Source organism: Sciurus vulgaris, assembly GCF_902686455.1.
Source record: "Sciurus vulgaris genome assembly, chromosome: 5".
NCBI lineage: Eukaryota > Metazoa > Chordata > Mammalia > Rodentia > Sciuridae > Sciurus > Sciurus vulgaris.
This window is the reverse complement of record NC_136465.1, coordinates 114292940-114314233: the sequence shown is the minus strand read 5'-3', so window position 1 is coordinate 114314233 and position 21294 is coordinate 114292940. Positions and strand designations below refer to the sequence as shown.

Sequence of the window (21294 nt, the reverse complement as noted above, 5' to 3'; positions counted from 1 at the left end):
GAAAATGGTATGTTTCTTCCCAGAGTTGTTCTAGTGAGGGTGTATGGAGTAGCTTTGCAGAGGCCACAATTGGGTGACTGGATCTCAGTCTTGATCTCTGCTGGCTTCTTGCTGAGGGATTTGGGTAATTACTTAACTTCTCTGTGCCTCCTGTCCTCAAAGCTGGAATCCTTAGGATTACTGGGAAGGTAAATGTGTTAAGGCATATAGTAAGCCCCTTATAAATGGTTGCTAGGATTATTATAAATATACAAGCAAATATATTTCTGCAACAAATGTGTTGAGAGAAATATTCAAAATTTGCAAATGAAATCCCCCAAAAGTTACTAAGTGCCCCATCAAAGATATTTCATTTCAGATCATTGGCTAATAAAGTTCATTTGAAGTGCTCCTTTTTTATTTTTTATTTTTGTACCAGGGATTGAACCAAGGGTCACTCTACTACTGAGCTACTTCCCCAGCTCTTTTTATTTTTATTTTGCAGGCTGACCTGGAACTAATGTTCCTCCTGCTTTAGCCTCCTGTGCAGTTGTGATTACAAGTGTGCGCCACTGCACCTGGCCTAATATTGCAATCTTGGTCCAGCATGTTTTCTTCCTCCAACTGTTAGTAATGGTCTTTCATTTCTCTTTTTGATCCATCCTGCTGGTTGGCTCATTAAGTTGTTAACTACATCTTGGTACTCTATATTCATTAGTTTGTTTTTCTGGTACTGGGGATTGAACCCAGGGGTGCTTTACCATTCAGCCACATCCCCAGCCTTTTTTACTTTATTTTGAGACAGGGGCTCACCAAGTTGCTTACAGTGTTGCTGAGTTGCTGAGGCTGGCCTTGAACTTGTAATCCTCCTGCCTCAGCCTCCGGAGTCGCTGGGATTACAGGTGTGTGTGTTGGTCATATTTATATCGGTGAAAATTTTACTCTGACAAATAGTAGTGTGACATGCATGCTTTTCTACCCCTCAATTATTATCACTTAATTCATCTTGAAAAGTTTCACATTGTTACTGGATGGCACCAGTTGTGAGCAGGGAGGAAGAGATTAGACTTTAATGCTCATAGCTCCAGAAATATTTTGGAATCAAATTGGTAGGAAAACAGATTTTATTCAAAGCCAGTTTTGAAGGAAGATAAAAGAAACCTATTGTTCTATAAGTTCCATCTTTGAAATCCCTGAAGGTGAACAGAACTTATAAAGGAGAAGAAGCTGCAGTAGGGAAGTGAGACAAAAGGCAGGAAATGTACATACACAGATTTCATCAGCCTGTGCTACACAAGCCTGGGGAGGGGGCTGTCTTGCCTCCCGGCTTCTTGGTATCTGTCAGGCCATGGGTGGGGCAGGGAGGCAGCCCTTCAGTCTCCATTCTCAGCAGGAGGAAGTTGTTCCCAATTCAGGTTGGGGGCAAATTCAGTTTGTTTCAATATCAAAACATAAAGAACTTCCTTACTCTAGCTTTACAATGCATTGCATAGAATATAGTGTAAGGGTATACAGTAATTAGCCCCCAAATTTTAGCCAGTCCCCTATTGATGGACACTTTGGTTAGTTTCACTCTTCTGTTGAAAACAGTGCTGTAATGAATAACATTGTACATAGGTTGGAAGCCAATTTACTTAAATAGAGGTGGATGGGAAGGCAGAAGTGTCTCTAGGCAAAATGGAGCTTAGAAAAGGGCCTAATTACCTGCTCCTAGCCTGACCTAGCCCATCTTCCCCTGATCCTGTGCCAACCTCTCCTCCTCCTCCTGTCTCTTCCTCTCCAACCTGAGCTCCTGGTATCGCCAGAGAGGAAGGACCAGGTTATTATGCCCTGTAGACCTGGACATGAACTTGTATTGTCTGGGGGCTGAGGGAGCCTTGGAGAGGAGGATCTTGGGAACTTGGGACCTAGTGCTGGTACTACTCCTGGGCTGCAGCCACTGAGAGAACATGCCCTGAGGGCTCTGGTAGGGGACAAAGACCCGGGGGCTAGGTACTACCTGGGGGGGCTGGGGTACTGGAGGAGGAGGTGGGGCTGTACCTAGCAGTTCTGGCACAGACTTGCTTCGGGTGCCAAGTGCAGGTGGGTAGTCAGGACACAGTGTGTGGCAGGCAGTGGCAAGGAAGGGACTGGCCAGGCCAGTGGTGATGGTTACAAGGTGGTCCAGAACACCCCCCTCCTGAGGGGACTGGGCAAAGGAGAAGCTCAGGGTGGACTGCAACCTTTCTAGGAGGGATGGAGCAGCCTGGGCCTGGGCCTGGGCCTGAGCTACGAGACCAGGCAAGGCCGGCCACTCGAGCTGGTAATGCTGGCTCAGTTGCTCTACTCGGGGCCTCTGCAGCAGCTGCCGGATCCTCCGTACCGTGTCAAAGCTGTCCGTCAGCAAGGCCCACTCCAGGGCTGTCTTGCCCCGAACAGGGTCCACAGAGGTCAAGTCAGCACCTGGGAAAATGCACAGGGTGACAAGAGGGTGGGAGAAGGAATGTGTGACTTGCAGAAGAGCAGAGACTTTGGCAGCAGGACTGATTTGGGTTAGATTCAAAACCAAGGAGTCCCAGCCTGGGATTGCCACTTCCTGTTTAGAAGAGATGAAGAGACTAAAATCCAGATGGGGAAAAACTTCTGAGAGCTATTGGGGTCTCCAACCCAGAGCAGAATAGCAGCCTCCAGAATCCAAGAGGCTGAGCTGAGGAGAGGAAGACGGTTGCCAGCTCAGGCAGAAGCCCACACCCTCAGGGGGAGGCATGTGGGCGCACGTTCTATGGGTTCCCTCTCCTGGTTTGTGTCTTCATCCCCACACCCCTCTGATCCTGGGGGTGGGAGAAAAGGAGTCACTCAGACAAAGAGGGGCTGTGGATGTCCCTCCTGTCTCATCAAACCCAGGGCAAGGGAAGGGAAAAGCTGGAGGGGGGGATCCCTCAGAGTGAGCAGCAGAGGGCAGCCCCGCCTCCGGAATAACAAGGGCCCACAACTCTACAGACAGTGTGGGCCTCACCGCCCCCTCCCCTTAACTCCACTTGGCCACCACATGGACATCTTGTGTCTCCTGGGGGCCAGGCTTGCCAGAGCTGAAGGTCATTTTAGGCAAGGCCAACACCCTCATGATGGTGTGGCCCAGACAGGGAGGCCACCTGCCCAGGGTCACAGAGTCAGTGGCAGGGTCCAGACCAAAACCTAAGAGTTCGGTTCCAGATGCAGCCCTTCTTGGTGTTAGGTTTTACAGTTGGTCTAGGTCACCCTCCCAGACTTTTCTTTCTGGAATCTCCATAAACAGAGCTATCAATAGCTCGACTTTGTTCACTGTGAGAAGCCCAAAGCAAGCTCCCCTTCTCCAGGAAGTTGGCCTAGATTGACCCTCCATCTCCACTCTCTCCTCTCTCCAACCAAAGGAAGGCTGACTTAGTGTCTGTGGAGAAGCCTGGGAGAGGGACTGGAGGTCACACATCGAGTCCAGGCCCCATGCACCTGCCATGAGGAGGGCAGCCACACACTCTGATCGGTTCCGCATGGCCGCCTTCATCAACGCTGTGAGCCCCCGCTGGTCCCGGCGCTCTAGGTCCAGGCCCGCGTAGTAGTTGAGCAGGAGACTCACCAGAGAAGCATGGCCTGCAGGACACAGAAGGTGGAGCTTGGCTTCCCAGGCGAGGGGTGACGAAGCTCCAAATCCACCCTCCACCAGACACAACCCAGTCTGGCGTGGACCTTGTGCACCAAACGTGGCCTGATGGCTGGTGAAAGGTGGGGGTCAGCAGCCTCGCACCTGCTTGGGCAGCCAGCATGAGGGCTGTGTTCCCGTCTTTGTCCTGATGGTTCACATCGAGGAAAGGACAGCGGCTGAGCAGGGCAACGACACTCGCGAAGCCGTGGTAGCATGCAACCATGAGGCCTGTCTGGGGGCAGGGCAGCTCAGCTCTGCTTTCCTTCAGGGTCTCCCTGTCCCTCTGCCCCCTAAACCCACATCTAGCCAGAGCCTGTCCCAAACCCTGTGAAGACCACCCTCACCCACCTGCTTCCTCCAGGCAGTGGGGATTGACCCTGAAACTCTCTCAGAGGCAGACCAGGTGGTGTGGTGGGGTACCAAGCCGCCTGTCCCCAGTTGCCCTGGGAAGCCCCTGGAGCTCCTTACCCTCCCATTGCTGTCAACTTGGGTGGCCTCCTCTGGGGAGACCCCAACATCCAGCTTGGCTTGGAGCTGGGCAGGGTCATTGTGGACACAGGCCCGATACAGGGCCCCCAACTTGCTGCGTGGAGTAGGGCTGCCCTCGCTGGGGCAGGACAGTGCCTCGGACATGGCCTCCCTCCCCCTGCAATGGCAAATCCTCCTCTTCCAGTCTGGGGCCAAAAGACAGGTCCTTCCTCATGTGGATGGCAGCAGCTATGACAGAAGAGCGAAGAGCAGTGTCTTCCTGGATCCTACGGATGGTCCCCCAGCTGCAACCCTCCTCCAGGGTGCCTCACCCATGACCAGGTGGAAGACAAGCAGGGGGTGGCTGGGGACCCAGCAGAGGGCAGGGTGTCAGTGAGGTTCAGGACAGGGGTCTGTCTTTTTTTCTCTTACCTGGGTTTCTGAGGGTCCTCAGGAGGTGGTCATTGCAGTGGCACAGCCCGGGGCCCAGGAGCACTCCTCGGATGTGTAGGAGCACACTTACTAGGTCTCTGGAGTGGCCGCAGGGACTGTCCCTCCCCAGGAAGCAATGCAGATAACAGATGGCTGGCTGGACTTTCTCAGGAAGAGCTGCTGCAAACACCTCAGGGCTGAGCTGGGTCAAGCGGGTTAGGGAGGGATTGGGGACCTGGAGGGGCAGGTGCTCTGTCTTAGCCATCCAAGACCTGCCCCAAGATCCTGCCAGACAGAGTAACTCCTGGGCAGCTCCTCCTGCCAGGGGCAAGGTGGGACACAGGCGCTGAGTAGGACTGGCGATGGACAAAAGGCACTCGCCTTCAGCCTTCTGGGTCAGCTGAACGCCTCCCAGACAGTTTTCTTTTTCTTCTTCTTCTTCTTTTTTAAATATTTTTTAGTCATCAATGGACCTTTATTTTATTAATTTATATGTGGTGCCTAGAATGGAACCCAGTGCCTCACCCATGCCAGGCAAGCGCTCTACTGCTGAGCCACAACCAGCCCCCGAGACAGTTTTTGAAGATGGAAGGGCTATGGGGTCTAAGCCTGAAGTTCCCTCCCCTTTGATGGGGCAGGATTAGGGAGGAGGCAGTGGCAGGAATAGGGTTGGGACTCTCAGGACCACTTGGAGTGGGAGTCTTCAGAAGTCACCTGGACATTTTTTTTTTTTTTTTGACATTCTGGGGAAATCAAGGAATAAAGAATTGTCTGATTAAGTGTATATAGAGTATAGCCAGCCATGGTGGAGCACTACTGTAATCCCAGTCACTCTGGAGGTTGAGGCAGGATAGTAAGTTTGAGGCAACTTCAGCAATTAGTAAGATCCTGACTCAAAAATAAAATATAAAAAGGACTAGAAATGTAACTTAATATTAGATTGCCCCTGTGTTTAGTCCCTAGTACCCCAGCCCTCGCACATAAAGTATAGAACATGCCAGGGGCAGTGGCCACGAGCCTGTAATCCCAGTGGCTCAGGAGGCTAAAGCAGGAGGATCAAGAGTTCAAAGCCAGCTTTAGCAATTTAGCAAGACCCTATCTCTAAATAAAATACAAAAAAGGCCTGGGGATGTGGCTCAGTGGTTAAGTGTCCCTGGGTTTACTCCTTGGTACCAAAAAAATTAATAAATAAATAAATAAATATAGAACTTATAATGTGTTAAATTTAATGGATTAGTTTTGATGTGGTAAATTAAATATGAAATATTTAAGTTAAATTATTAATGCAATAATGGGTTGTTATTAAATTGTTTAATATTAAATTTAATGAATTAGACCTCTGATGTGGAAAATTAAAACAATTACATTTCTCTGTTTGGATCACTTTCACTGCTGTAAAATGTTGCTCTGTAAGTAATGTTTCACTTTATTTCCCTTTTATCCTTGGTCCCCAGGCCAATTTTTCCTCCTCCCCTTACTAATCGGCACTTATATATCCTTGAAAATGTACATTTCAGCAGGGTGTGTGGCAAAAGCCTGTAATCCCAGTGACTTGGGAGGCTAAAGAAGGAGGATCACAAGTTCAAGGCCAGCCTCTGAAATTTAGCAAGACCCTGTCTCAAAATAAAAAAATAAAGTTGGGTGAGGTGGTAGCACACATCTGTAATGACTACCACCCAGGAAGCTGAGGCAGGAGGATCACAAGTTTGAAGTCAACCTAAGCAATTCAGCTAGACCCTGTCTCAAAAAATAAAAGGGCTGGGGATGTGGCTCAGTGGTAGAGTGCTCCTGGGTTCAAGTCTCAGTACCAAAAAGAAAAGAAAAGAAAATGTACATTTTACTGAAAAAGATAGAGTTGATTTGTGTATCCGTTTTTAACTAATATGATCTCTTTGTTTGTTTCGCTCAGTGCCTTGTTTTAAGATCTGTTCTTACCCATGTCTATAATCCCAGCTACTTGGGAGGTGAAAGCAGGAGGATTGCAAGTTCAAGGCCAGCCTTAGCAACTTGGTGAGACCCTATCTCAAGATAAAATTTAAAAGGCCTGGGGATGTAGCTCAGTGGTAGAGTAGGTGCCTAGTATGCATGAGACCCTAGGTTCAATCCTAGTAATGCAAAAAAAACAAATAAACCAACAAAAAACCTGTCCTTGTTGCTTCTTGGGTAGCATAGCAGTTAGGAGTGCCTTTGGTTGTGAGGAACCAAAATCTGTCTGTAGTGGGCTGGTTGTTTAACGTCAATCCAAAGCTACTTTTAGTGTTTCTTCGAAACTACAGGAGCTAGAAAGCTAAAACAGTCCTTCCCAGGTCCCCTTGAACAAGGAATCTGTGGTTTAGTCTCTGCTCTTGTGCAAGACATATATTTGGAACACAGCTACATAGCATGGGACATCCGTTTTGCTGTCACAAATCATGACAGCAGCAGGCGGGCTCTGGTGAGTAGCTTCCTGATTCATCAGCTTCCTGTAGTAGTGACTGTTGTTTTCTCATCACATGCTCATGTGACTCTCAAAGCCAGAAGTTGCTCCCGACATAGATCTTGCTTTCCCAACCCTTTCTGCTTAAACTTAGCCCCATTCATTTATTTTGTCTGCAAGTGAACATGTCATGCATGGTTTAAGAAATAGGGTTTTAGCTGAGTGTGGTGGCTCACGCCTAAAATCCCAGCTGCCCACTACTCCCGAGGTTAGGCCAGGAGGATCATAGGTTCAAGGTCAGCCTCAGCAACTTTAAGCAATCAAGAGGGACCCTGTCTCAAATTAAAAGGGCTGGGGGTGTAGTTCAGTGGTAAAAAGCTCCTACCTTCAATTCCCAGTTTTCTAACACATAAATAAACAAACAAACAAATAAATAAATAAATAAATGATAAAAAGCCTGTGGATGTAGCTCAGTGGTAGAGTGCTCGCCTTGCTAGGTTCAATTCCCAGGACCAGGAAACAAAGAAAAAAGAAAAAGCGAAAAAGAAAGAAAGAAAAATAGGGGCTTGTTTTTCACACCAGATAAAAAAGTTTAGGAAGAGTAAGCTGTTGGTGTTAAGCAACTAAACGTCAGGACTTGCTCTTACCTTTTCTTTCAATCACAAGATAGCTGCTATACATCAAAAAGCGAGGGCGGGGCATGCCATGGAAATCGAATGGAGATCAGTGGACTACAGGGATACATTGTAACCAAATGGGATGCATGTTGTTTCTGTTTGTACATGGAGTGACAGCATACCATTTGCATAATCATACATTTACATAGGGTAATGATGTTTGATTCATCCTGTTATTTTTCCCATCCCTCCCATCCCTCCCACCTCTCTTTTCCCTCTACACAGTCCCTCCTTCCTCCATTCTTGCCCCCCTCCCACCCCCCATTATGTGTCATCATCCGCTTATCAGTGAGATCATTCATCTTTTGGATTTTTGAGATTGGCTTATCTCACTTAACATGATATGCTCCAATTTCATCCATTTGCCTGCAATTATGGCAAATGTCATAATTTTATTATTCTTTTCAGCTATTCTGGGTTTCTTATTCTTCCAGATGAATTTCATGATTGCTTCCTCTATTTCTGTAAGGTATGTCATTGGGATTTTAATTGGAATTGCATTGACTCTGTATAGCACTTTTGGTAGTATGGCCATTTTGACAATATTAATTCTGCCTATGCAAGAACATGAGAGATCTTTCCACCTTCTAAGGTCTTCCTTAATTTCTTTCTTCAATGTTTTGTAGTTTTCATTGTAGAGATTTTTTACCTCTTTGGTTAGATTGATTCCCAAGTTTTTTTTGTTTTTGTTTTTGTTTTTTTTTTTGTTTTTTTTTTTTTTTGAGGCTATTGCAAATGGAGTTGTTTTCCTCATTTCCCTTTCAGCTGTTTCATCGCTTGCATATAAAAATGCTTTAGATTTATGCGTGTTGATTTTATAGCCTGCTATTTTGCTGAATTCATTAATGAGGTCTAGAAGTTTTCTGGAGGAGGTTTCTGGATCCTCAAAATATATAATCATGTTATCTGCAAATAGTGACAGCTTAAGTTCCTCTTTTCCTATTCGTATCCCTTTAATTTCTTTAGTCTGCCTAATTGCTCTGGCTAGAGTTTCGAGGACAATGTTGAATAGAAGTGGTGAAAGAGGACATCCCTGTCTTGTTCCTGTTTTTAAAGGAAATAGTTTCAGTTTTTCTCCATTAAGAATGATGTTGGCCATGGGCTTAGCATAAATAGCCTTTACAATGTTCAGGTATGTTCCTACTATCCCTATTTTTTCTAGTGTTTTCAGCATGAAGCGGTGTTGTATTTTGTTGAAAACTTTTTCTGCATCAATTGAAATAACCATATGGTTCTTTTTTTTTATTGTAAACAAATGGGATACATGTTGTTTCTCTGTACATGGCATAAAGGCATACCATTTGTGTAATCATAAACTTACATAGAGTCATGTTGTTTGATTCATTCTGTTATTTTTTCCCTTCCCCCCACCCCTCCCACCCCTCTTTACCCTCTAGACAGTACTTCCTTCCTCCATACTTGCCCCCCTCCCTAACCCTAACTCTAACCCTAACACTAACCCTTCCCTCCCCCACATTATGTGTCATCCTCCACTTATTAGCGATATCATTCGTCCTTTGGCTTTTTGAGATTGGCTTATCTCACTTAGCATGATATTCTCCAATTTCATCCATTTGCCTGCAAATGCCATAATTTTATCATTCTTTATGGCTGAGTAATATTCCATTGTATATATATGCCACAGTTTCTTTATCCACTCATCAATTGAAGGGCATCTAGGTTGGTTCCACAGTCTGGCTATTGTGAATTGAGCAGCTATGAACATTGATGTAGCTGTATCTCTGTAGTATGCTGATTTTAAGTCCTTTGGGTATAGGCCAAGGAGTGGGATAGCTGGGTCAAATGGAGGGTCCATTCCAAGTTTTCTAAGGAATCTCCACACTGCTTTCCAGAGTGGCTGCACTAATTTGCAGCCCCACCAGCAATGTATGAGTGTACCTTTCTCCCCACATCCTCGCCAACACCTGTTGTTGCTCGTATTCTTGATAATCGCCATTCTAATTGGGGTGAGATGGAATCTTAGGGTGGTTTTGATTTGCATTTCGCTTATTACTAGAGATGTTGAACATTTTTCCATATGTTTGTTGATTGCTTGTAGATCTTTTTCTGTGAAGTGTCTATTCATTTCCTTAGCCCATTTGTCGACTGGATTATTTGAATTCTTGGAGTAGAGTTTTTTGAGTTCTTTATAGATTCTGGAGATTAGTGCTCTATCTGAAGTATGATTGGCAAAGATATTCTCCCACTCTGTAGGCTCTTTCTTCGCATTGCTGATAGTTTCCTTTGCTGAGAGAAAGCTTTTTAGTGGTTGATTCTAGCTTTTATTTCTTGTGCTATGGGAGTCCTGTTAAGGAAGTCTGATCCTAAGCCAACAAGGTGAAGATTTGGACCTACTTTTTCTTCTATAAGATGCAGGGTCTCTGGTCTGATTCCGAGGTCCTTAATCCATTTTGAGTTTAGTTTCGTGCATGGTGAGAGATATGGGTTTAGTTTCATTCTGTTGCATATGGATTTCCAATTCTCCCAGCACCATTTGTTGAAGAGGCTATCTTTTCTCCATTGCATATTCTTGGCACCTTTGTCTAGTATGAGAAAATTGTATTTATTTGGGTTTGTGTCCATGTCCTCTATTCTGTACCATTGAGCTACCTTTCTATTTTGGTACCAATACCATGCCGTTTTTGTTACTATTGCTTTGTAGTAGAGTTGAAGATCTGGTATTGCAATACCCCCTGTTTCACTCATCCTGCTAAGGATTGCTTTAGCTATTCTGGGTTTCTTATTCTTCCAGATGAATTTCATAATTGCTTGCTCTATTTCTGTAAGGTACGTCATTGGGATTTTAATTGGAATTGTATTGAATCTGTATAGCACTTTAGGTAGTATGGCCATTTTGACAATATTAATTCTTCCTCTCCAAGAACATGGAAGATCTTTCCATCTTCTAAGGTGTTCTTTAATTTCTTTCTTTAGTGTTGTATAGTTCTCATTGTAGAGGTCTTTCACCTCTTTTGTGAGATTGATTCCCAAGTATTTTATTTTGTTCGAGGCTATTGTGAATGGGGTAGTTTTCCTAATTTCTCTTTCTGAAGATTCATCACTTATGTATAAAAATGTGTTGGATTTATGGGCATTGATCTTGTAACCTGCTACTTTACTGAATTCACTTATGAGTTCTAAGAGTTTTCTGGTGGAATTTCCAGGTTCCTCTAAATATATAATCATGTCATCAGCGAACAGGGATAGTTTGAGTTCTTCTTTTCCAATTCGTATCCCTTTAATTTCTTTGGTTTGTCTAATTGCTCTGGCCAGAGTCTCAAGAACGATGTTGAATAGAAGTGGTGAAAGAGGGCATCCCTGCCTTGTTCCAGTTTTTAGGGGGAATGCTTCCAGTTTTTCATCATTTAGAATGATATTAGCCATGGGCTTAGCATAGATGGCCTTTACAATGTTAAGGAATGTTCCCACTATCCTTATTTTTTCTAGTGTTTTGAGCATGAAGTGGTGCTGTATTTTATCAAATGCTTTTTCTGCATCTATTGAAATAATCATGTGATTCTTGACTTTAAGTCTATTAATATGCTGAATTACGTTTATTGATTTCCTGATGTTGAACCAACCTTGCATCCCTGGGATGAAACCCACTTGATCGTGGTGCACTATCTTTTTAATATGTTTTTGTATGCGATTTGATAAACTTTTGTTGAGAATTTTTGCGTCGATGTTCATTAAGGATATTGGTCTGAAATTTTCTTTCCTTGATGAGTCTCTGTCTGGTTTAGGTATCAGTGTGATATTGGCTTCAGAGAATGAGTTTGGGAGGGTTCCCTCCTCTTATATTTTATGGAATACTTTGAGAAGTATTGGAATGAGCTCTTCTTTAAAGGTTTTGTAGAACTCGGCTGAGAACCCATCTGGTCCCGGACTTTTCTTTGTTGGTAGGCTTTTGATGACTTCTTCTATTTCAGTACTTGAAATTGGTCTATTTAAATTGTTTATGTCCTCCTCATTCAGTTTAGGCAATTCATATGTCTCTAGAAACCTGTTGATGTCTTCGAAATTTTCTATTTTGTTGGAGTATAGATTTTCAAAATAGTTTCTAATTATGTTTTTTATTTCAATCCTGTCTGTTGTGATATTTCCTTGTTCATTCCGAATTTTAGTGATTTGGGTTTTCTCTCGTCTTCTCTTTGTTAGTGTGGCTAAAGGTTTATCAATTTTGTTTATTTTTTCGAAGAACCAACTATTTATTTTATCAATTTTTTGTATTGTTTCTTTTGTTTCAATTTCATTGATTTCAGCTCTGAGTTTAACTATTTCCTGTCTTCTACTACTTTTGGTGCTGTTCTGTTCTTCTTTTTCTAGGGCTTTGAGCTGTAGTGTTAGGTCGTTTATTTGTTGAGTTTTACTTCTTTTATTAAATGCGCTCTATGAAATAAATTTCCCTCTAAGTACTGCTTTCATAGTGTCCCAGAGATTTTGATATGATGTTTCTTTGTTCTCATTTACCTCTAAGAATTTTTTAATTTCATTCCTAATATCTTCTGTTATCCATTCATCATATAATAGCATATTGTTTAATCTCCAGATGTTGGAATAGTTTCTGTGTTTTACTCTTTCATTTATTTCTAATTTCAATCCATTATGATCTGATAGAATACATGGTAGTGTCTCTATCTTCTTGTATTTGCTAACATTAGCTTTGTGGCATAATATATGGTCTATTTTAGAGAAGGATCCATGTGCTGCTGAGAAGAAAGTGTATTCGCTCTTGGTTGGATGGTATATTCTATAAATGTCCGTTAAGTCTAAATTATTGATTGTGTTATTGAGATCTATGGTTTCTTTGTTCAATTTTTGTCTGGAAGATCTGTCCAGTGGTGAGAGAGGTGTGTTAAAATCACCTAGTATTATTGTGTTATGGTCTATTTGGTTTCTGAAATTGAGAAGGATTTGTTTGACATACATGGATGAGCCACTGTTTGGGGCATAGATGTTTATGATTGTTATATCTTGCTGATTTATGCTTCCCTTAAGCAGTATGAAATGACCTTCTTTATCCCTTCTGACTAACTTTGGCTTGAAGTCCACATTATCGGAAATGAGGATGGATACTCCAGCTTTTTTGCTGAGTCCATGTGCATGGTATGTTTTTCCCCATCCTTTCACCTTTAGTCTATGGGTATCTTTTTCTATGAGGTGAGTCTCTTGCAGGCAACATATTGTTGGATCTTTCTTTTTAATCCAATCTGCCAGTCTATGTCTTTTGATTGATGAATTCAGGCCATTAACATTCAGGGTTATTATAGAGATATGATTTGGTTTCCCGGTCATTTGGTTCATTTTTTAAATTTTGTTTATTTATTTGTTTGACACAACTTGTTTCCTCCTTTATTTGACAATTACTTTAGGATAATTCCTCCCTTTGCTGATTTGCTTCTTTGTTTTTCATCTCTTCCTCATGGAATATTTTGCTGAGAATGTTCTGTAATGCTGGCTTTCTTTTTGTAAATTCTTTTAGCTTTTGTTTATCATGGAAGGATTTTATTTCATCGTCAAATTTGAAGGTAAGTTTTGCTGGGTATAAGATTCTTGGTTGGCATCCATTTTCTTTCAGGGCTAGAAAAATGTTGTTCCAGGCCCTTCTAGCTTTTAGGGTCTGGATTGAAAAATCTGCTGATATCCGTATTGGTTTCCCCCTGAATGTAATTTGGTTCTTTTCTCTCACAGCCTTTAAAATTCTGTCTTTATTTTGTATGTTAGGTATTTTCATTATAATGTGCCTTGGTGTGGGTCTGTTGTAATTTTGCGTATTTGGAGTCCTATAAGCCTCTTGAACTTGATTTTCCATTTCATTCTTCAGATTTGGGAAATTTTCTGATATTATTTCATTGAATAAATTGTTCATTCCTTTGGTTTGTTTCTCTAGGCCTTCCTCAATCCCAATAATTCTTAAATTTGGCCTTTTCATGATATCCCATAGTTCTTGTAGATTCTGTTCATGATTTCTTACCATCTTCTCTGTTTGTTCAACTTTGTTTTCAAGGTTAAATATTTTGTCTTCAATGTGTGAGGTTCTGTCTTCCAGGTGTTCTATCCTATTGGATATGCTTTCTATGGAGTTCTTAATTTGGTTTATTGTTTCCTTCATGTCAAGGATTTCTGTTTGGTTTTTTTTCAATATCTCTAACTCTTTATTGAAATGATCTTTTGCTTCCTGTATTTGCTCTTTTAACTGTCGATTGGTGCGATCATTCAATGCTTGCATTTGCTCTTTCATCTCATCATTCAGTGCATGCATTTGCTCTTTCATCTCATCGTTTGCTTCTCTGATCATTTTAATTATGTACATTCTGAACTCCTTTTCTGTCATGTCTTCTGCCATGCTGTCATTGGGTTTTATTGATGTAACATCTAGATTTGTTTGCAGCATTTTCTTTCCTTGTTTTCTCATATTGTTCAGGTATCAGTGGACCGCTGAGATATTGCAGATTTCCTCTATTGACTTACAATGTCCCTGAAGATTTCTATATATATCCCCCCTTAGCCTTCAGTAGGCTGAAGTCTTGGAGGAAGTTGATAATGCGGTGCTCCACAAGGAAGCTGCCTCTCTAGGAGTGGTGGCCTTCAGGTGGGGTATAATCCCTGCTAGTGGGCAGAGGTGCCTCCACTTGTTGACCAATGGTCATCCAAAGGGGACCTAGGCTGCGGGCTGAGGCAAGGCCTGTTTGGGCCCAAGTCTCTGGTTTTACCGTCCTTGTGGGGAAACCTCACCCGGCAGGGAAGACTCACCTGGTGGGGAGGTGTAACTGGTCAGTTCCCTCCTAGAGGTTCCCCTCAATTTACAGCTACCGCCTGGGCTGGGCTGCCTTCCTCTGCAAAGTTCCCAGGGGCCTGGCCCTACCTCCTGGGCCTGGGAGCCTCACCCTTCTCAGATGAATCTCCTTAGGCTGCCCCTCCTCAGAGAATCTGCCCGCAGGCCTGGAACCTTCACTCCGCCCTAAGCCTGTCTCTGTGCGGCTCTTCCACCAAGAAGCCTCCTAGATCCTGGGACCCTGCTCTGCACCTAATCGCCTGGCTATGCGGCCCCTCCTCTGAGCAGCCACCTGGGGCCCCGTACAATCGCTCTGAGTCCCAGAGACCCACCACACGGCTCTTCCTCCAGACAGCCGCCCAGTATTCCGGTGCGGTCACTAGGAGTCCAAGCAACTCACCGCGTGCCTCCACCTCCCACCAACCACCTGTAGCCCTGGGCAATCAATCACTCCGAGTCGAAGTGACCCTCCCCGTTCCTCCTCCTTCTCCAGATAACCCCCCGGGTGTTCAGGAGCGGTTGCTCTGAGTGGCTCTGAATCCACATGACCCGCTGCATGGGTCCTCTGGGCAACCACCTGGAGCTCTGGTGCGGCCACTCAAGACCAAGCGACCCACCACACTTCTCCTCCAGGCAGCCCCCCTGTGTTCAGGAGCTGTCACTTTAAGTCCAAACAACTCACCACTCGCCTTCTCCTCTGAGCAGCCACCTGGAGCACTAATGTAGTCACTGGGAGTCCAAACGCCCCGCCCCACCGCGCTCCTCCTCCTGCTCCTCCTACTCCTCCGGGCAGGCCCCGGTGTTCAGAAGTGGTCTGAGTCCAAACAGCTCGCCACGCAGCCCCTCCTCTGGAAACCGCCTGTAGCTCTGGTGTAGTCACTCTGAATCCAAGCGGCCGCGCTCCTCTTCCTCCTCCTCGTCCTCAGGGCAGGCCCCGGTGTTCAGAAGCAGTCGTTCTGAGTCCAAACAGCTCGCCACGCGGCTTCTCCTCTGGCAACCGCCTGTAGCTCTGGTGCAGTCACTCTGAATCCAAGCGGCCACGCTCCTCCTCCTCCTCCTCAGGGCAGGCCCGGGTGTCCTGAGTCCACATAGCTCTCCTCGCCACTCCTCCCCTGGGCAGCCGCCGGAGCCCCAGTGGTTGCTCCGAGACCCATCGCTGTGCCGAGCAGCCTCCTTTACGGCGCTCCCTGTTGTCCGAGTTCACTGCTCCAGCCGGGGGAGGGGTGTCTTGCCGGCAGCTCTACTTCACAAAGTTTCCTGCGTTCCAGGATCACCGTCCCATCTGGGATGCCTTCCCAACGGGTGAGAGTCACCCGGCTGCTTTGAGTTGGTCCCAAGTGTCTCAATATCTCCTCTTTTGAATCCTGAGTCCTGGAGCAACATGAAATGCAGCCACCCTCTAGGCCGCCATCTTGAAACCTCCACCATATGGTTCTTATCCTTAAGTCTATTGACATGATGGATTACGTTTATTGATTTATGGATGTTGAACCATCCTTGCATTCCAGGGAAGAACCCCACTTGATTGTGGTGCAAGATTTTCTTAATATGTTTTTGGATACAGTTTGCCAATATTTTGTTAAGGATCTTTGCATCTATATTCATCAAGGATATTGGTCTAAATTTTTCTTTCCTTGATGTGTCTTTTCCTGGTTTGGGTATGAGGGTGATATTAGCTTCATAGAATGAGTTCGGTAGGGTACCCTCCTTTTCTATTTCCTGGAATACTTTGAGAAGTATTGGAATGAGTTCTTCTTTGATGGTCTTGTAGAACTCGGGTGAGAATCCGTCTGGTCCTGGGCTTTTCTTGGATGGCAGGTTTTTAATGGCTTCTTCTATTTCATTGCTTGATATTGATCTGTTTAAATCGTGTATGTCCTCCTGGTTCAGTTTGGGAGGAGCATATGTCTCTAGAAATTTGTCAATGTCTTTGGTAGTTTCTATTTTGTTGGAATACAGATTTTCAAAGTAGCTTCTCATTATATTCTGTATCTCAGTGGTGTCTGTGTGATATTTCCTTTTGCATCATGTATTTTAGTAATTTGAGTCTTCTCTCTCCTTCTCTTTGTTAGTGTGGCTAAGGTTTTATCTATTTTGTTTACTTTCTCAAAGAACCAACTTTCTGTTTTGTCAATTTTTTGAATTGTTTCTTTTGTTTCAATTTCATTGATTTCAGCTCTGATTTTAATTATTTCCTGTCTTCTACTACTTTTGCTGTTATTCTGTTCTTCTTTTTCTAGGGCTTTGAGCTGTAATGTTAGGTCATTTAGTTGTTGACTTTTCATTCTTTTCTGGAGTGCACTCCATGCAATGAATTTTCCTCTTAGTACCGCTTTCATAGTGTCCCAGAGATTTTGATATGTTGTATCGTCATTCTCATTGACCTCTAAGAATTTTTTAATCTCCTCCCTGATGTTTTTTGTTATCCATGTTTCATTCAATAGCATATTATTTAGTCTCCAGGTGTTGGAGTAATTTCTGTTTTTTATTTTGTCATTGATTTCTACTCTCAGTCCATTATGATCTGATAGAACACAAGGCAGTATCTCTATTTTTTTGCATTTCCTAAGGGCTGCTTTGTGGCATTAACATATGGTCCATTTTCGAGAAGTTTCCATGTGCTACTGAGAAGAAAGTGAAACCGCTCGTTGGCAGATGGAATATTCTATATATGTCTATTAAGTCTAGGTTATTGATTGTGTTATTGAGTTCTATGGTTTCTTTGGTTGGATTTTGTTTGGAAGATCTATCTAGTGGTGACAGCGGCATGTTAAAGTCACCCAGAATTATTGTGTTGTGGTCTATGTGATTCCTGAAATTGAGAAGGATTTGTTTGATGTACAGGGATGCACCATTGTTTGAGGCATAAATATTTACTATTGTTATGTCTTCCTGATTTATGGTTCCCTTAAGCAGTATGAAATGTCCTTCTTTATCCCTTCTGACTAACTTTGGCTTGAAGTCCACTTTATCTGATATAAGGATGGAAACCCCCGCTTTTTTACTGAGTCCATGTGCGTGGTAGATTTTTCCTCATCCTTTCACCTTTAGTCTGTGGATGTCTTTTTCTATGAGATGAGTGTCTTGCAGGCAGCATATTGTTGGGTCTTTCTTTTTAATCCATTCTGCCAGTCTATGTCTTTTGATTGATGAGTTCAGGCCATTAACATTCAGGGTTATTATTGAGATATGATTTGTATTCCCAGTCATTTGGCTTATTTTGGATTTTTAAGTTGGCTTGTTTTCTCCTTTGAGTGGTTTTTCTCTAAGGTAGTTCCTCCCTTTGCTGACCTATATTGTTGTTTTTCATTTCCTCCTCATGGAATATTTTGTTGAAAACATTCTGTAGTGCAGGCTTTCTATTTGTAAATTCTTTTAACTTTTGTTTATCATGGAAGGATTTTATTTCATCTTCAAATCTGAAGGTTCGTTTTGCTGGGTATAGGATTCTTGGTTAGCAACCATGTTCTTTCAGAGCTTGAAATATGTTGTTCCAGGCCCTTCTAGCTTTTAGAGTCTGGGTTGAGAAGTCAGCTGCTATCCGTATTGGTCTCCCCCTATATGTAATCTGATGCTTTTCTCTTGCGGCCTTCAAAATCCTATCTTTATTTTGAATGTTAGGCATTTTCATTATAATGTGTCTTGGTGTGGATCTGTTGTGATTTTGTACATTTGGTGTTCTGTAAGCCTCTTGTATTTGATTTTCCATTTCATTTTTCAGGTTTGGGAAATTTTCTGATATTATTTCATTGAATAGGTTGTTCATTCCTTTGGTTTGTATCTCTGTGCCTTCCTCAATCCCAATAACTCTTAAATTTGGTCTTTTTATGATGTCCCATAGTTCTTGGAGATTCTGTTCATGATTTCTTACCATTTTCTCTGTTTGGGCAACTTTATTTTCAAGATTAAATAGTTTGTCTTCATTGTCTGAGGTTCTGTCTTCCAAGTGGTCTAGTCTTTTGGTGATGCTTTCCATTGAGTTTTTTATTTGGTTTATTGTTTCCTTCATTTCAAGGATTTCCATTTGTTTTTTTTTTTTGTTTGTTTGTTTTTTTTTGAGAATCTCTGTCTCTTTGTTGAAATAATCTTTTGCTTCCTGCAGGTGCTCTTTCAGCTTATTGGTATTATCATTCATTGCCTGCATTTGTTCTCCGATCTCATCCTTTGCTTCGTGAATCATCTTAATCATGTATAATCTGAAGTCCTTTTCTGACATTTCTTCTAACATACTGTCATTGGATTCTATTAATAGAGAATCTAGATTTGTTTGGATCATTTTCTTCTCTTGTTTTTTCATGTTGTTCATGTATCTTCCCCTCTAGCAGTGCAGATCTGGGGTATTGCAGATTTCCCCCTATAGGCTTATAGTGGCCCTGTAGGTTTCCAAAACCCTTTCTTTAAGGGTAGATCAATATTAGCAGTGCCCAAATCAGACACTATGCAATCCTAGACCAAACAGCCCCTATGGGGACAATAACAATATTGTCATAATAAACAAAGTGAGTTCAAATATTATCTTTGGTAAAAACAAACAGGTTTGCAATAAGGTCTGCAGTTTCTAATGGAGGACAAAGAGGATGTAGAGGGATGTAGAATGTGGCTGTTAATGGGATAAGAAAAGAATATACAGAAGTTCTAAAAAATAGAAAGGATGAGAGTGTAATCAAAAGAAATTGGATATTAGCATGGAAAAAAGGGAGAAAGAGACTCTGAGGGAACAGGTAAACAAAAGGAAAAGAGAGTAAGAAAAGCAAAAAAATAAAAACTTAAATTTTTTAAGGAGAAAAAAGAAAATCTACAGTATAACATTCATATACTAATGAAACCTCCCAGTGTTCAGTAGCCTGATGCATAAGAGGTACCTGACAGTGAGCTTCAAGCCTCTAGCAGGCTTTGCAGGATGGGATTTGCCCCACCCAAAGATCTGAGCTCCGGCTTCCAGGATTATCCAAGATGGCCGCTCTGGCTTCGAAATGTGTTGGCAAGTGGGGAGCTGCAGCTCAGGGGTGGACGTGGTCAGCTGGAGGTCCTAGAGGCGGGATGGGGTTGGTCCGGCAGGGGTCATGGAGGTCCAGTGTGTTTGGTGTGGTTGTGGGATCCTGGAGGCCGGGTGCAATCAGTTGGTCTGGGGTCCTGGTAATAGGGTGCAGTCAGTTGGTCTGGGGGTTCTGGCGACAGGGAGCAGTCAGTCGATGTGAGGGCCCCAGAGGCAGGGAGTGATCGGTGGGGCTAAGGGATCCTGGAGAACGTGCTCAGTCAGTCTGGCCAGGGGTCCTACGGGGCCTGGCTGTTGTCTCAGAATGGCGGCGGCCATGTGTAATCAAACCTGCAGGTACTCCCTTCCTCCCAGGCCCTCTCCTTCCTGCTGTCATGGGTGTAGAGTAGGAGGGATGGGGGGCAGGTGCCACTGCAGTCCACCTGTGCCCTTCCCATTGGGTGGGAAACAGTGTTGATCTCTTCAGAACTTCTTTGAGACTGTCCTTTCCTTCCCTGGGAAATAGCTCTTAAAGGTGAAGGTGGAAGGTGGAATTGAAATCAGGAAAAATAAAAACTATCCGGCTGGGCGTGGTGGTGCGCACCTGTGATTCCAGAGATTCGGGAGACTGAGGCAGGGGGATCACAAGTTCAACTCCAGCCCAGGCAGCAAGATCCTGTTTTCAGATTTGATGACGAAATAAAATCCTTCCATGATAAACAAAAGCTAAAAGCTGATATCATTTTTATCCCAGGAATTCTGTTTAATGTTTTATGCTAAGTTTGTGTTTCTTACATTATCTTATTAGACCTTTCTTATGCCAATGCTACACTAATTTTATTGCCCTAACTTTGTGGTCTGTCTGACTACCTGATAGAGTGAGTTCTCTATATTTGATTTTATTTTTCAAAATACATTTTTATTCATTCTTTTCTTTTTTTCTTATTTATTTATTTATTTATTTATTGGTACTGGGGATTAAACCCCAGGGGCACTTTATCACTGAGCTACATCCCTACCCCCTTTTACTTTTTATTTTGAGACAGGGTCTCCTGAAGTTGCTGAAGCTGGCCTTGAACCTGCTAGCCTCCTGCCTCAACCTCCCTTACAGGTGCATGTCACTGTGCCAAGCTAGAGTTTTATTCTTTCAAAGAAAATGAAAATAAGATTGTTGAATTCTTTTTTTTTTTAATTTGTTGGAATTTTGATAGCATTATGTCAAATTTATAAATTATTTTGGAGAATATTGGCTGTCTCATCATGTTAGATCTCCTCCGTGAACATGGTGTATGCTATGGTCAGAATGTTTTTGTTGCTCAAAAATTCATATGTGGAGGAGCCAAAGAAATGTCTTGTTTTGGAGAGTGCTTGCCTAGTGTGCGCAAGGGCCACAGTTCAAATCCCTGGTGCCTCAGACGAGGAGGAAAAAAAAAAAAAATCATATGTTGAAATCTTAATCCTCAAGGTGATAGGAATAGGAAATGGAGCTCTTGGGGAGGTAATTAGTGTTCCTATAAAAGAGACCCCAGAGAACTGCTTTATCCCTTTCATCATGTGAAGATACAGCGAGAAGATACTACTCTCTGTGAATCAGCAAGTGGCCCTCCCCAGACACTGAATCTACTGGCACCTTGCTCTTGGATATCCCAGCCTCTAGAACTGTGAGAAATAAATTTCTGCTAGTTATAAGCCATCTAGTCAGTGGCATTTTGTTACAGAAGCCTGAACAGACTAAAACTGCATATTTATCCACTTTTCAGATTTTCTTATGTCCTTCAGTAGTGTCAATATTTTTCCCCTCCAGAATCATCTTACACATTCACTGTTGAGTCCTAGATTCTTTAAGGTTTTTTGTGCTATTGTGAACAAGTGTCTTTTGTTGTTTTTTTAAAACTTACTGATAATGTAGATGCA

The 21294-nt window shown here is 43.2% G+C and overlaps 1 protein-coding gene across 4 annotated transcripts; it reads right to left on the bottom strand.

The window, feature by feature from the left end:
• Positions 1 to 1085: 1085 nt before the first annotated feature.
• ANKRD33 (ankyrin repeat domain 33) lies at positions 1086 to 6430 on the bottom strand. 4 transcript variants are annotated; one of them, XM_079140136.1, is made up of 5 exons: positions 4538 to 6430; positions 4106 to 4354; positions 3740 to 3869; positions 3445 to 3585; positions 1086 to 2421 (listed from the first exon to the last, which is right to left on the bottom strand). In XM_079140136.1, exons 2-5 carry the CDS (start codon positions 4268 to 4270, stop codon positions 1700 to 1702), a joined length of 1158 nt encoding a protein of 385 aa, XP_078996262.1. In that variant the 5' UTR covers positions 4271 to 4354; positions 4538 to 6430; the 3' UTR covers positions 1086 to 1699. The 4 variants fall into 4 exon arrangements, with proteins under 4 accessions (XP_078996262.1, XP_078996261.1, XP_078996264.1 ...); XM_079140135.1 differs by having other exon boundaries at positions 3572 to 3869; XM_079140138.1 differs by lacking the exon at positions 4538 to 6430 and having other exon boundaries at positions 3469 to 3585; positions 4106 to 4304.
• Between the last annotated feature and the right edge of the window lie 14864 nt (positions 6431 to 21294).